Genomic DNA, 15,021 nt, shown 5'->3' with positions numbered 1-15,021 from the left:
AATTATTATTAATATTATTATTAACATTATTATTAATATTATTGTTAACATTATTATTAACATTATTATTAATATTATTATTAATATTATAATTAACATTATAATTAACATTATTATTAACTAGCGAGCACACAGGCGCTCTAGCGCCTGTGTATCCGCATTTTTTATGTGTTCATTTATATTGTATTTATATTTAATATTAAAATTAAAATAAAAAAATGTTATTTTTCACACATTTATATTAACAATATAAATTTATAAAACATTATGAATAAAAAAATGACATTATCATCATCATTATGTAAAATCATTATACCCTGATGTCAATTGGTTTAACCAATGCGAATGATTGATCATCCTTATAATTGTTCTCGTCTTTACATATTTTGTTCCCTACGAAAGAATGTCAATTATGAATAAATTGTAAAGTACACACACAAATATATGCAATATACATATATTGATAATCACCTGTTTGTGTAGATAAATGTGTGAATGCCCTGTTTTGTTATCTTCATTCAACTATAAGAGCTTCTTGTATATTATGTTACCTTTGATATATATATAAGAAATAGTGTAAGTAGAATAATAACCTATACTTATCTTTATGTGTCACACATAAATAAAACGAACAATACCTGATTTTGTGATAACAAAATATCTTTATAAACAACATTTTTTGTAAAATTTCCATCTTCTCCCTCAAGGTGTCCTTCTTTAATAAGAATTTTTGTTGAAGCTTGAGAAACATCTCTTGATAGTGCAACATATAATGGACTATGACTAAAAACGTGTCGTGGAAGGTAAATTCCAACATTAGGTATAGTTTGCCCCTGTGATTTATTTATAGTAATGGCAAAACTTAATTTCACAGGAAATTGTTTCCTAATAAGCACAAATGGGAGACCTGCACTTTCTGTTGTTTTATGTTTAATTCTTGGTAAGAAAGATCTTTTTCCAGCATGTTGACCTGTCAAGATTTCAACATCCAACATGTTCATGTAGAACCCACGACACAATAATCTTGTCCCCTTACATAACCCATATTTAGGGTCTATGTTTCGCAACAACATTAATGATGCACCTTTTTTAAGCTTTAAAATATGAGGTGGCAAGCCACGTGGAGCAATGGAGTGCAAGTACTCTTGTTGGTATAGACTATGTGTGTCTCCTTCAACTTCATCAAATGACAATAGATTATGTTGTTCTCCTGGAAAATGATCGATAATCATGTTATTAAGTATTTCAACATCTTCATTTTTTGGAGTCAATATGGCTCTATGAACCATATAAGATGCATCCCATGTATGAAATTGCAATTGGGGAAATGTTTCTTGTATAAGTTTTTGTATTGAACTTTCTCCTTCCCATGGTATTGCTAGTTCATGGGGTATTTTCACCATATCATCAAGAATTGTAGGTTCAATCCCATCTCCAATGCGCATGAGGTATTTTGCAAAATTGTGATCTTGCAATGATCGCATGTTTTGTTGTAAATGCAATACCTTTGTGTTACTCCATAAAGGAGACTTAACAATACATGTAGAAATCATTTGTGCCTTTGTACCCTTTTGAACAACTGGTAGTACCTGGCGAAAATCTCCTCCTAATACATCACTTTCCCCCCAAATGGAGCATCACAATCTAGAATGTCCTTTAATGATCTATCTAATGCCTCTAAAGCATATCTATTAGTCATTGGTGCTTCATACCAAATAATTGCGGTTGTTTCTCTTAGTAGCTTTGCAAGATCAGATTGTTTGCTTATTGAACAAAAGGAACCAACTTCTACATTAATAGGTATCTTAAATCGAGAATGTGCAGTTTGACCACCAGGTAATAATGTTGCAGCTATACCAGAGGAGGTTGTAGCTAAAATAATTTTTCCTTTACTTTTATAATATGAAATTAATGTACGGTAAATGAATGTTTTACCGGTTCCTCCTGGTCCATCCTCAAAAAATACTTGACTTTGCTTACGATGAATTACATCTAAAATGGTATTGAAAGCGATCAACTGATCAGTATTCAATCTCTGTACATTGTCAACATCTTCATTAGGTATTTGTATTGATAACTCTTCTTGTATAATTCTTGGTACTGAAGTATTTTCAAATGCGTCCAATGTTAATGCTGATAAATCAAAATCATTGATTGTTTTACCATGTTGAATAAGAAGTTCATTCAAATCCCTTAATAGCATATTAACGTTGATGTCCATAGAAGTGCTTCTTAAAGTATAATCTTCTGCCATAAAGATATAAAAGTCATTCTAGAGACTTCGAACATCAGTTGGTTCACAAAAAATTAATATGGTCACAAACAACCTCCTTAAAGCATAAGGCATCTGTAAACTTGATGCTTCGACTAAGCATTCATGAATGCTATTATCGCTTTTTAAAAATCCCCATTTTTCAGCTGCTTTTTTAAATGTGGGGCAATATGTTTGATTCGGTGATAATAGGTATTCCCAACTGGTTGACCCTCTTATATGGGATAACAAAATACGCAAGAAGAATTTTTCTCCTTCTGAAGGAGATACAGTATAAATTCGACCAATAACTTTCTTCCTTGACCTTCTTGGGTACCATTCCTTTTGTCTGTTATGCCAACAATAATGTTGTGGAATTTCTCTATACAAATAACTTCTAGAATGTGAATCTCGACAATTTAGTGCAAAGAATTGTGTGAGCATGGTTTTGGAGACATTGTCATCATTTAATACATCACTTATGTTCTTATGCTTATAGAAGCGCACCTGATGACGATTTGGTAAATGAATTTGTAATCTTTCTACACTTGGATTCATTCTATAAAGTGTAAATCTAAATATTTTCCATAAAGCCTCCGGAGTGCAAATCCATCTAGCATCAACATATTGTTGGACTTCATCTACAATTGATCCTCTACGAACCTCCATTGCTACTCGATCTGGACCTTTGTACACATACTTGTATAAATATTTAATACTTTTAATGCTACTGCACACCTCAACATTTATATGACAAATCATATTTTAGCAACAACCAAGGGTTATAAGGAACCACCCATCTATTGTCAACAGTCGCATTTCTATTTATAGATACCGGTGCATTGAAACGTCTTTTGTATTGTGGATATGAATCAGTACCTTGACGTGTTTCGTCCAAGAACTATTTAGGATATTTTTTCTTGCATTGATTGTGCTTCATACATGGTGATCTTGGATTAAGAGTTCCGCAAGGCCCATGTATCATGTGTTTTAGTACAACTTCGTGCAACTGTGGTTCTTCTTCACTTTTTGGTATCTCTGCTCTAAAAATGCTATCATAATCTTCTGGATCACGTAATTTATCATTATCGTGTAAGATAAGTAACATATGCACATGGGGTAGTCCACGTTTTTGGAATTCAGTCACATACATGTAACTTTTAACTTTTCCAAGAACTCCTTTATCGATCACATCTTCCTTCAATTGTTCAAATTTTGCACGAAATATTCTTGTGAGCAAGTCAAGACGATCTTGTGGAGTTTGAAAATTTTTAAGTTCTGATGAAATTTCACTCCATGAAGGATTGCACGTCATTGTAAGGAAAATATCAGGTTTACCATCATGAGCAACAATTGCAATGCCATCTTCATATCGTTGGGTCAAGTCTCGACGACTACCAATAAATGATGATGATAATATTGTCCTTTGTCCAACATTTCCTTGAATAAAAAAACACTATGAGTTTTGATATATTTATATGTAATAGATGTAGTATGTTACAAATATTATGTACCTGTGTGAGTTTGTCCTTCGTGCAAAGCATCTTGCAAACTTTGATACACTTCAACACGAATATTATTTTGATGATTTCGAATCCATCGTAACCTTCCTGCTTCAATCTTGACATAGTTGTCTACAACATATTGTTGTAAAAGTCGTCCCGCTTGTAATATTGTAGATTGATCATTGGGTCGAATCTACATTGATGTAATCATGTATGTGTATTAATTTTATGACACAACATTGATAAGTAAATTGTTGGAAATGATATATATAATTGTGTTGGAAGTTACCTGAACCATGTAGTTATAATGGCATGAGATACTTTGGCCATTAAGATTTTTTGTGTTGAAATCCCAACCATATGTTCCAAAAGGAAATAATAGTGGATATTGTAAAGGGTCATAATATCCCACAGTTTCTTGAATGTTTATTAAGTTCCCATCATGACTTACAACTTTAATGTCTCGCCCACGTGCCATTGATTCTGTGTCCCCAGTAACAATAATTGCTGCCACTTGAGATGCAATTGGAAGATTATATTGTGGTTGATTGGCAGGACGCTCTTTAATGAGTAAAGTACATTCATGAATATTTTGTCCTTGAGCAAGTTGTCTAAATACATGCACAAATGGATTGCACTGATGTAGTATTGTTGCAACTTATTAACAATGGTTTGATGAAGATGAGGAGTTTCCAACATCCTATTTTGTAATTCATGTGCAGTGTCATAAATGTACAATTGCAAAAAACGTGGCCTGGAACCCTCATTTGGAAAAAACCCTCCAATCCTGTGATACATTGCACCTTGAGCACGAAAACTATATATACCACGACCAGTTGCAACTATATTTTCATCCATGTGAACACCAAGTGAAGTGAATGAAAGCACATGGTTGTAACTTCTAATACGTTGTCTAAAATGTCTACTTTCAGAAGAACAACCGAAAAATATTTGAATCAACTCATCCGGAGCAGTAACATGTGGAAGTATGACTTTTTCACCCGAACAACACATATCACGTGATTCATGGTAAAATAATCGTGCATGACAATGTGCACATTTAGTCGGAGTAGACAATTGAAACATTACCATCGCCATAGTATTTCTAAAATTTCGAGCTGAGTTATGCGTCCGTCGAAATCTATATTGCATTCCTACATGTATAATAATTTGTCAATAAAGTTAAGTATTTCATTGAACGTCCATAACGTTAATATTGCGATAAAAGTATACTAACCATGTTCAATGTGAATGACATTTGTATTACTTGGTCCTGCTTCATTATCATTTGATCCTTGAAAGTTATGTGGTGTAAAAGTATAAGCTGTCAAGTTAAATAAATGAATGTGCACATGTAGTCAGAGTAGACAATTGAAACATTACCATCGCAATAGTATTTCTAAAATTTCGAGCACAGTTATGCATTTGTCGAAATCTATGTTGCATTTTTACATGTATGATAATTTATCAAAAAAGTAAAGTATTTCATTGAACTTTTATCACGTATATATTGCGATAAAAGTATACTAACCATGTTCAATGTCAATGACATTTGTGTTACTTGGTCCCGCTTCATTATCATTTGATCCTTGAAAGTTATGTGGGGTAAAAGTATAACATGTCAAGCTAAATAAATGAATAAAATTATATAGAAAAAATAAAAGCAATAATATGCGTTACCTGCATTATTTAATGACCGAGTCAAATGTCAAATAGATGACAATGTCCTTCCTGAAACCAGAAATTGTAATTTGGATAATATTGTTTCTCCTTTCTTGTATAGATATTCAATTTGTCCTTTAAAAGATTTTTTGGAAATTGACATCTTATGCATAAAAGTGTACTAACCAGGTTCAGTAACATGTGTGTTACTTGGTGCTGCTTCGTTATCGTTAGATCCTTCAACTATCAAGTTAAATGAATGAGTGAATAAAACTACATACATAATCAAGTTATATAATATTTTTGTTACCTGCGTTATTTATTGATCGAGCCAAATGTCAAATAGATGCCAATCTCCTTCATGAAACAATATTCGTCATATGAATAGTATTGTTTCTTCTTTCTCTATATTAGTTTTTCTTCGTATAGACATTTGTTTTTTAAAATACTTTTTGAACATTGACATGTTATGCATAAAAGTGTACTAACCAGGTTGAGTAACATGTGTGTTACTTGGTGCTGTTTCTCGTTAGATCCTTCAAATATGAAGTTAAATGAATGAATGAATAAAATTATATATTAAGAAAATTATTTCAAAATAATATATGTTTTGTTATGTAATATTTGTGTTACCTGCATTATTTATTGATGGAGCCAAATTTCGAATAGATGTCAATCTCCTTCCTGAAACAATATTTGTCATATGACTAATATTGTTTCTCCTTTCTCTATATTAGTTTTTATTCGTATAGACATTTGTTTTTTAAAATACTTTTTGAACATTGACATGTTATGCATAAAAGTGTACTAACCAGGTTGAGTAACATGTGTGTTACTTGGTGCTGTTTCGTTATCGTTAGATCCTTCAAATATCAAGTTAAATGAATCAATAAATAAAATTATATATTAAAAAAATTATTACAAAATAATATTTGCTTTGTTATGTAATATTTTTGTTACCTGCATTATTTATTGATCGAGCCAAATGTTGAATAGATGTCAATCTCCTTCCTAAAACAATATTGGGATATTAATAATATTGTTTGTCATTTCTCTATATGTTTTTCTTCGTATAGATATTCCATTTGTCTTTTAAAATATTTTTTAAAAAAATTGACATTTTATGCATAAAAGTGTACTAACCAGGTTCAGTAACATGTGTGTTACTTGGTGCTGCCTCGTTATTGTTTGATCCTTCAAATGTCAAGTTAAATGAAGGAATAAATAAAACTATATAAAAAAATTTTAGAAATAATAATTGTGAAAAGTTAAATGTTTATATAACATCTTTGTTACCTGCATTATTGATTGATCGAGCCAAATGTCGAATTGATTTCAATCTCCTTTCTTTATAACTTCTGCTTTGTGTAGATAGTTCATTTGTCCTTTGTTCCATGGTCATTCTTCGTCTTATGTTTGCAATATTTAACTTCAAGTTTGGTTTTGTCGTTCTACTTTTCATCTTTTGTATTTATATTTTCGATTTTGTTGTGTAATGTATTAAAATGTAGAAAGCTAATAAACATTAGAAAAATTATTTAAAAAATTCTAAAATATAAATCAAAACTAAAAGCAAAACAAATTATAAAATCAGTGTTGCAAACCAAGAATGAGTAATGCAATGCAAACATACATACAAAAAGAAAAAAAAATTAGTATGTGACAGAAAATAGATAGCTAAATTAAAAATATTTTCAAAAAATATTTTACAAAATGTTAAAATAAATATATAAAAAATGATAATATTTAAAAAACACTTTGATCTATATATTAAATATTGTTTATATAAATTAAAAAATATAATTAAAAAATATCTTCATATAATAATTCGCAAAATGTAAAAATAAAGATATTAAATATAGATAATATTTTAAAAAACATTTTGATCAATATATTATTTAAAAAGTAGCGTAAAAAAATATCTAGAAAATATTTTTCAAAATATAAATGTATAAAAAGCAATTATATTTTCCATTTGGTTATGTAATGTATTAAAATGTAAAAAAATAATAATAAACATTAGAATAATTATTTAAAAAATTGTAAAATATAAATCAATACAAAAAGCACAACAAATTATAAAAACACTGTTGCAATGCAAACATACATATAGCAAGAAAAAATAAAAGTACGTGACAGAAAATAGGTAGCTAAACTTAAAATATTTTCAGAAAATATTTTACAAAATTTGAAAATAAATACATAAAATATGATAATATTTAAAAAATATTTTTATGTATATATTATTTAATATTATTTATTTAGATGGAAAAAATAGATAGCGTAAATAAAAAATATATTCAGAATATATTTTTCAAAATGTGAAAATAAATATATAAAATAATAAATTATTTAAAAAAAAATTAAATTTTAAATTTTAAATTATAGGAGATCTCCTCTTAACTACCATTTAAAATTTAAATTTAAAATTTTGAATTTTGAATTTTTTAAAAACTAAATTTTAAAATTTAAATATTAAATATTAAATTTTATATTTTAAATTACCGGGATCTCCTCTTAACTACCATTTAAAATTTAAAATTTTGAATTTTTAATATTTAAGTTTTAATATTTAATTTCGTAAACGTTTTATACTAATAAATTTTAAATATTAAATATTAAATATTAAATTATCTATATATAGGGGATCTACTTTTAACTACCATTTTAAATTTAAAATACTGAATTTTGAATTTTGAATTTTAAATATTAAATTTTAAATTTTAAATTTTAAATTACTTATATATAGGGGATCTCCTCTTAACTACCATTTTGAATTTTAAATATTAAATTTTAAATTTATAGGGGATCTCCTCTTAACTACCATTTTAAATTTAAAATTTTGAATAATTAATTTTTAATTTTTTAAAAAACTAAACCCCTAAGAAAACCATAATCCCTGCAACTCACCCATCACTACAATGCCTCCCAATCACGATCCTTTGGATGGAAATTTCTTATATGTTTTCTCATATAGTAACCCTCTCATTGGTTTAATTTTTTAATTGTTCTATTTGTTTGTGTGAGCACAATAATTATAATATTGTCATCATAAATGCCAAAGACATTCATAAATGAATAATCAATAAAAGTAAAATCAGAATATATACTTTATAGTTGAAAAACAACACTTACAGATTGATTTCGTGATTCTGGAACGGAACTGGTTCTGGAACTTGCGACTTCTGGTAATTTGAATTTGAAAACAGAAAGTTTGATGGGATAAAAGTGAAAATGATAGGGAGAAAAAGATGATAGAAAGTTTGATGGGATAAGAGTGAAGATGAACAGGAGAAAAATATGATAGAAAGTTTAATGAAAAGGAGAAAAAAATGATAGAAAGTTTGATGGGATATAAGTGAAAGATGAACTGGAAAAAAAGATGCAATTGTAGAATGTTTAAACTCTTTGAGATATAAATTTTAAACTCTTCACAAGATGACAAATAAAATAATAAGATAGAGATAAAATTAAAATAAAATAAGATGATAGTTAAGAGGGGAATCCCTTTTATATATAGGTATAGATATTATAATTAATATTATTATAAATATTATTAATATTATTATAAATATTATTAATATTATTAGTATTAATATTAATATTTAATAAATCTAATAAATTTAATATTATTATCATCAATTTAATAAATTTAATTTAACTAATTTATATCATAATTTCAAAAATAAAATAGTTATGACAATATATAAATAAAATAATATTTAAAATAAACAAATATTTTATATAACATTTAAATAATTTAAATATATATTTTATTTTACTCAATTAATTTTAAATCAAACTCTTATTTAATTTAATAAATCTAATTTAATTAATTTATATTCAAAATTGATAAATTAAATAATTTATTATAACATTAAAGAAATAATTCTAAAATAAATATAATAAAGAATTAAATATTAAAATATTTATTATACATTAAAAATATTTAAATTTTAAAATTCTAAACATGCGTGGGCTATAGACGCATATGTGTGGGCCGCGGCCGACGCAAAACCGACGCCTATGCGTGGGCCGCGCCCGACGCAAATTTTTTTTATAAAAAATAAAAAATAAAATCAATATATACATCCGTTTTGCGTCCAATGTAAATCTTGCGTGGGCTTTTACTTATTTTGGCCGACGAGAGTAGCGTCCGCAAATGGTCCACGCAAAAATTTAGAAGCTAAATCAAAGTTTTTCTTGTAGTGATCAATTAAATTATTGACAAACATTTCTTTATTTTTTTTTTCATTTTTTTCCTTAATTTAAATAACCTCCCCCTTTAACTCTCTTTTTCCTTTTTCCATTCCATCAATTTCACTCGCATCCTAACATATCTAATGAACTAATTCCTGGAAAATCTAAATGTAGTGACAAAAACCACAGTTATGGACAGCTGTTCTAAATGTGTGGAACTCTTTACAATAATAAATTCCATTACAAAAGTGTAGGTACTATATTATAATACAACCTTGACAGAATTAATCTTAGTACTTCTTTTTCTCTTTTAATATAGTTTTATTTTCTAAAATGCATATGAATATTGAGATGAGATACTAACTTAGATGGGAATCATATATGTCTAAATGATGCTTTTTATAAAAGAAATATTATTCTATATGAAAAAATCACTATCCTATGATACACAACTCATCAAGGTCTCAGGGTTTAAAAAATAGCTTTAAAATTTTAATCAAACTAATATGATAAAGATGGTTATAACCTTGTATTTTTCTCTTTGTATTCATGGAGCAATTTAAAATTCTAATAGCCACGATCTGAGAAGATTCAAATGTCTTGAACCTGTGTTCTTCTTCTCATTCACATGGCTGCGGTAAAGAAAAGAAATTGTTAACAGTTGGAGATACATAAATTACAAGGTGAGAGGACTTCTTCATTTTCACTTTTTGCTTTTCTGTTTTTTTTTTCTTCCCTTTGGGTTCAAAGGTTTAAAATGAGTCTTTGATCCGAGTTTGCATTCATTATGTTGTGTGACATGTATATGAGAGAATGATTTGGTTACATTCTGTAGTTTCAATTCAGTTTTGTCTCTTCTGGTTGTGATCATGCATGGTTTTGAAAATGGTTAAAATGTGTCAATGCTGAATATTTTGTTGTCCCTTACCAAGTGCAAGCAAATCTTCATTGTTTTCCCTTGGACTGTTTTCGAAAGTTTTCTTTCTTAATTGCTCAATCATGCTTTTTTTCTTGAGAAGAGAAGACATTAAAAAGAAGAACCTACACAAGTAAAGAATGCAGTTATTATTGATACTTTGGTAGAAAAGGAATTCTAAATCAAACTTTTTTTTTGTGTTAAGATCCCCAACAAAACAACACATAGTCACTTGTTGAATGTGGTTAGAGTTCTCATGTTGCAATTCACCAATTTTCTAAATATATATTGGTAATATGTAATGTTACATGTTGCACACATCATAACAATGTTTCCCACACAAGACTTTAATTAAAAATTTAGTTAACTTTTGCTGAAAAATACCTTTATCAACAAAAACCTTAATTGATAGAAAAAATATAACATTAGCAACCAAAAAATAACTCTAACAATATCCACTAAAAATAACTTTTGTTAACATCCATTTGAAAAATTCAGACTTAAATTAGTTGAAAATTAATCACATGGTCCTTAATAAATAATCTATCATAATTTTGATTGAGTCAACAGTAAATTTTAATTGTAACATATAAGAGACTTCAACATATTAATATCAACTGATCCCGTAAAAAAGAACTAATATAAAAGTTTCAATTTTTTTATACAAAATTTTAAGTTATTTTTCTAATTTTTTTTTTAAATTTTAACTTAAATCATATATTTTATTACAAAATATTTTAAACTTTATAAAAACAATTATCCTCTAATAATTCATAATTGATCATGTCATGTAAGATTATAATTTTAGATTTCACGTTAACATGAAATTGAAATTTTATAGAAATGCACAATTTTAAAATTATAAGACAATGTATGATAAAGTAATAAAGAGGATTATTTTAATTGGTATAACATTTTTGTCTTCTAAAATTACTTCAAACTGTTATTTGCATTATTGTACATCATTTCTAACAGTTAGTTAGTCTGTTGAATTTAAACAAATTATTATGTGCTCTTTAATTTATTTTCTTCACAAGAAGTAGAGTTAGACAAAGAGTAACGTGTTATCCAATATTCAATGTATATTAAAGAAAAGTAATTAATGTTTTCAATTAAATAATTAATGATTAAGATAAACATTAATATTAAATTATAAATTATTTAAATAAAATATCAAATATGAACTTGCATTCTCGAAACTGATGTGATTTTTCTGGTTTAAATATTTTAAAAAAATAGCCTAATAGTATAATCTTTAATTAACCATTTTTTTTCTGTGAATAAAGAAACCATTGCCTTAAATTAAAATAATAAATTTCATATTTAATGTCTTGAAAGATTATAAAACTACCGTACAAGAAAGTTAATATAGTTTTGTAATTATCTTTCTTGTCTAGTCTAATTAAAGTTTTAACTACCTTGCTATTTAATGCACATAATTGAAAATATGTGAGTTTTCCTTACATAAACAATTCACATTTGAACATATTAATATCATATTTATTAAAATATTATCTGAACTCTAGTTTCTTTTAAATTGAATTTTTAAAGTTTTAGTTTGTACCAACAATATAAATTTAATTTTTATTGTCTTTTAAAAATATTAACATATTATTTCATAATGATAATTTTAAATTCTTGATTCTATTTTATAATTTTTTATAAAGAAATTTCAAATGACCAGACTTTCTTAAATAAATAACAAGTTTTTATATATAAGAAAATGGCTATAAGCCTTGAGCTTCTCATACATCTCTATGTTCTTCTTCTATGTCTGAAAGCTTTTGCAAGAAAGAGAAAAAGGAGTTTCTTTAAGGTGATATTCTTCTTTACATCTTCATTCTTCTGTTTTTGCACATTATTTGGTTCATTATCTCTTTTGGTTTGGCTTCATTTGGTCATGAATTCTAGAGCACCCCATCAACTTTACAAGTTTCAAAATCGATTATTTGATAAAGGGTCATGCAACTTGTTGCCTGTGGTATGTCATGCATGATAGAATAAATTCATCTGTTTCAAGATTCAGCTCTTCATCTTCTTGCCGTGATCATGCATGGTCTCTGAGTATGTAAGCATTACTGAGTGTCAAATGGTGCAAGCAAATCTTCTTATGTAGTTCTTAAATAATCCCTGCATGTGTAAATATGAACTTGTGATGGTTTTGTTTTCTGAACTTTTGCATTAGTAGCTGATAAATGAAAACTGAAGTATGGTTATATATTGACAAATTCATCAGAACAAAGTACAGGTCAAGATTTTTGTTGAAATCTGTAGGTGATGGATGATGATGACTCAAATTCTGACAGTAATATTTCAGAGATTGTTCCAAGGTATCCTATTTCGAGGAGGCCTCGGATTCTACTTGGTACTTGCGGGTGCATTGATGCTTCAAAATTTGGGCTTCTTTGTCAATGTTTTTCAACATGGGCAAATGTAGGTGTTGTTTTCACAGATTCATCGGTACCTTTTGTTAATGCTGAAACAATTCCCAATCTAGTTGTTGGTGGTCAAACTTCTGTTGAGTATCTGGAATGGGCTGATGTAATGGTCATTGCTCCATTGTCTGCAAATACCCTTGCTAAGGTAATCAAACCAATAAACTTAGCAAATTTTTGGTTCTCACTTACTACTTATTAGTTTCATATATCTTATTTAGAGAAAGAAGTGAGAAAAAATGATATATTTTAGGTTTAATTATCTTAATCGAGTGATGATCCTGGTTGCCGAAGTTCTTGAGTTGTTGTAGGTAATAAAACGACTCTACAAAATCAAACTCCACCACAATCTCCAATACGCACCCTAGAATCAAATCGTTTCCAGAAACGATCATTTGTTGACAGATCACCTCCACAAACGACTTTGTTATTCATTGACAGACCACTTCCAAAAACATTAATGAATGGAAGAAACCCTAATCCCCAAACTTTACTAATCCCCTTCCAATTGCTATCTCAGCCTACATCAACAATTATCTCAGCGCTTAACGCTCTTTGAAACAACACTTAACGCCGGTATATCTCACAACCTACATCAACAATTATCTCAGCGTTAACGCCGTTCGAAACAACACTTAACGCTGGTACATCTCACAGCCTACATCAACAATTATCTCAGTGCTTAACGCCGTTCGAAACAACACTTAACGCCGGTACATCTCACAGCCTACATTAACAATTATCTCAGCGCTTAACGCCGTTTGAAACAACACTTAAGGCTGGTACATCTCACAGCCTGTATCAACAATTATCTCAGCGCTTAACGCCGTTTGAAACAACACTTAATGCCGGTACATCTCACACAGCCTACATCAACAATTATCTCAGCGCTTAACGCTCTTTGAAACAACACTTAACGCTAGTACATCTCACACCCTACATAAAAAATTATCTCAACGCTTAATGTTGTTTGAAACAACACCAAACGCTGGTAAAAAATTAATAATTTAGGTATATTTTATAAAATAAAGAAACTAAATATAAAATCAATAAAATAATTATACTTATTAAATGTTGTGGAACTTACTATATATAAATATAGTACATAAGATAATTAATAAAAACAATTATAATATAATTGAAAAAATATAGTTACAATTAAAAAATAATTACAATTGAAAATTTAAAATGTTATGATAATTATAATTGAAAAAGTACTTATAATTAAAAATCTAAAATATTATAATAAATATAATTAAAAAAGTAGTAAAAATATAAAATATTATATGAGAGATGATATTTATTATTTAATAGTATTGGTTTTAATGTTGAGATTGTCTTCTTGAACATTTTGGAAATTTTGTTTGCAGATTGCGGGAGGGTTATCTGACAATCTATTGACAGAAATTGTGCGAAGTTGGGACCGTAACAAGCCATTTTATGTTGCACCTGCCATGGACCCTCTTATGTGGAACAATCCTTTGACAGAACGACAGCGCCAAAAATGCGTTGACGAACTTGGCATTAATGTCATCGCACCCTCTGAGATGGGTCAAATGGCTGAACCTTCTGAGATTTCTTATACTGTCAAGCTCTCTAATGATGAATGTTGGGACTATCCTTATTGTTAATATTAATGTACCAGATCTACATTTTTTTATTATTAATGATTTCACTGCTTCTTTTTTCTTTTTAAATTTTTCTTTACATGCTCCACATTTCAATAATTTTTTTTTAATTAACCATTTAATTGTTATTAAAACTCTTTTTTTTTTATTAATGTCGGATGTCAATGCTTTACCAGCTTTATACAACGACTTCACTTTCGTTATTGCTTTTTTCAATTATAAATATTTATTTATTTTTAATTATTGCATTACCTTGTAAGTTGTTAAATAGATTTATATTAAAACGTTGAGTAATTTATTTCTTTTTTTAACTTTAGTTGAGCCGACTTAATTTAATTTTCTGATTATTATTCACATATATATAATATTATAATTCTCATTCATTATTCAGTTGTAAGTATGTATGTGGATATAACTAAGAAGT

General features: G+C 28.1%; 1 protein-coding gene and 1 pseudogene across 1 annotated transcript; both read right to left on the bottom strand.

Annotated features, from left to right (window-relative positions):
- Positions 1 to 605: 605 nt before the first annotated feature.
- LOC137823691 (uncharacterized) lies at positions 606 to 2,254 on the bottom strand (annotated as a pseudogene).
- Positions 2,255 to 2,272: 18 nt separating this feature from the next.
- LOC137823690 (uncharacterized) lies at positions 2,273 to 2,920 on the bottom strand. The gene has a single exon (XM_068628916.2). The coding sequence runs from the start codon at positions 2,918 to 2,920 to the stop codon at positions 2,273 to 2,275; it is 648 nt and encodes a 215-aa protein (XP_068485017.1).
- Between the last annotated feature and the right edge of the window lie 12,101 nt (positions 2,921 to 15,021).

This window comes from Phaseolus vulgaris, chromosome 8, assembly GCF_051622355.1.
Source record: "Phaseolus vulgaris cultivar YP4 chromosome 8, ASM5162235v1, whole genome shotgun sequence".
NCBI classification, from domain to species: Eukaryota; Viridiplantae; Streptophyta; class Magnoliopsida; order Fabales; family Fabaceae; genus Phaseolus; species Phaseolus vulgaris.
Note: the sequence above shows the minus strand (reverse complement) of the source record. Positions and strands in the feature narration are given on the sequence as shown.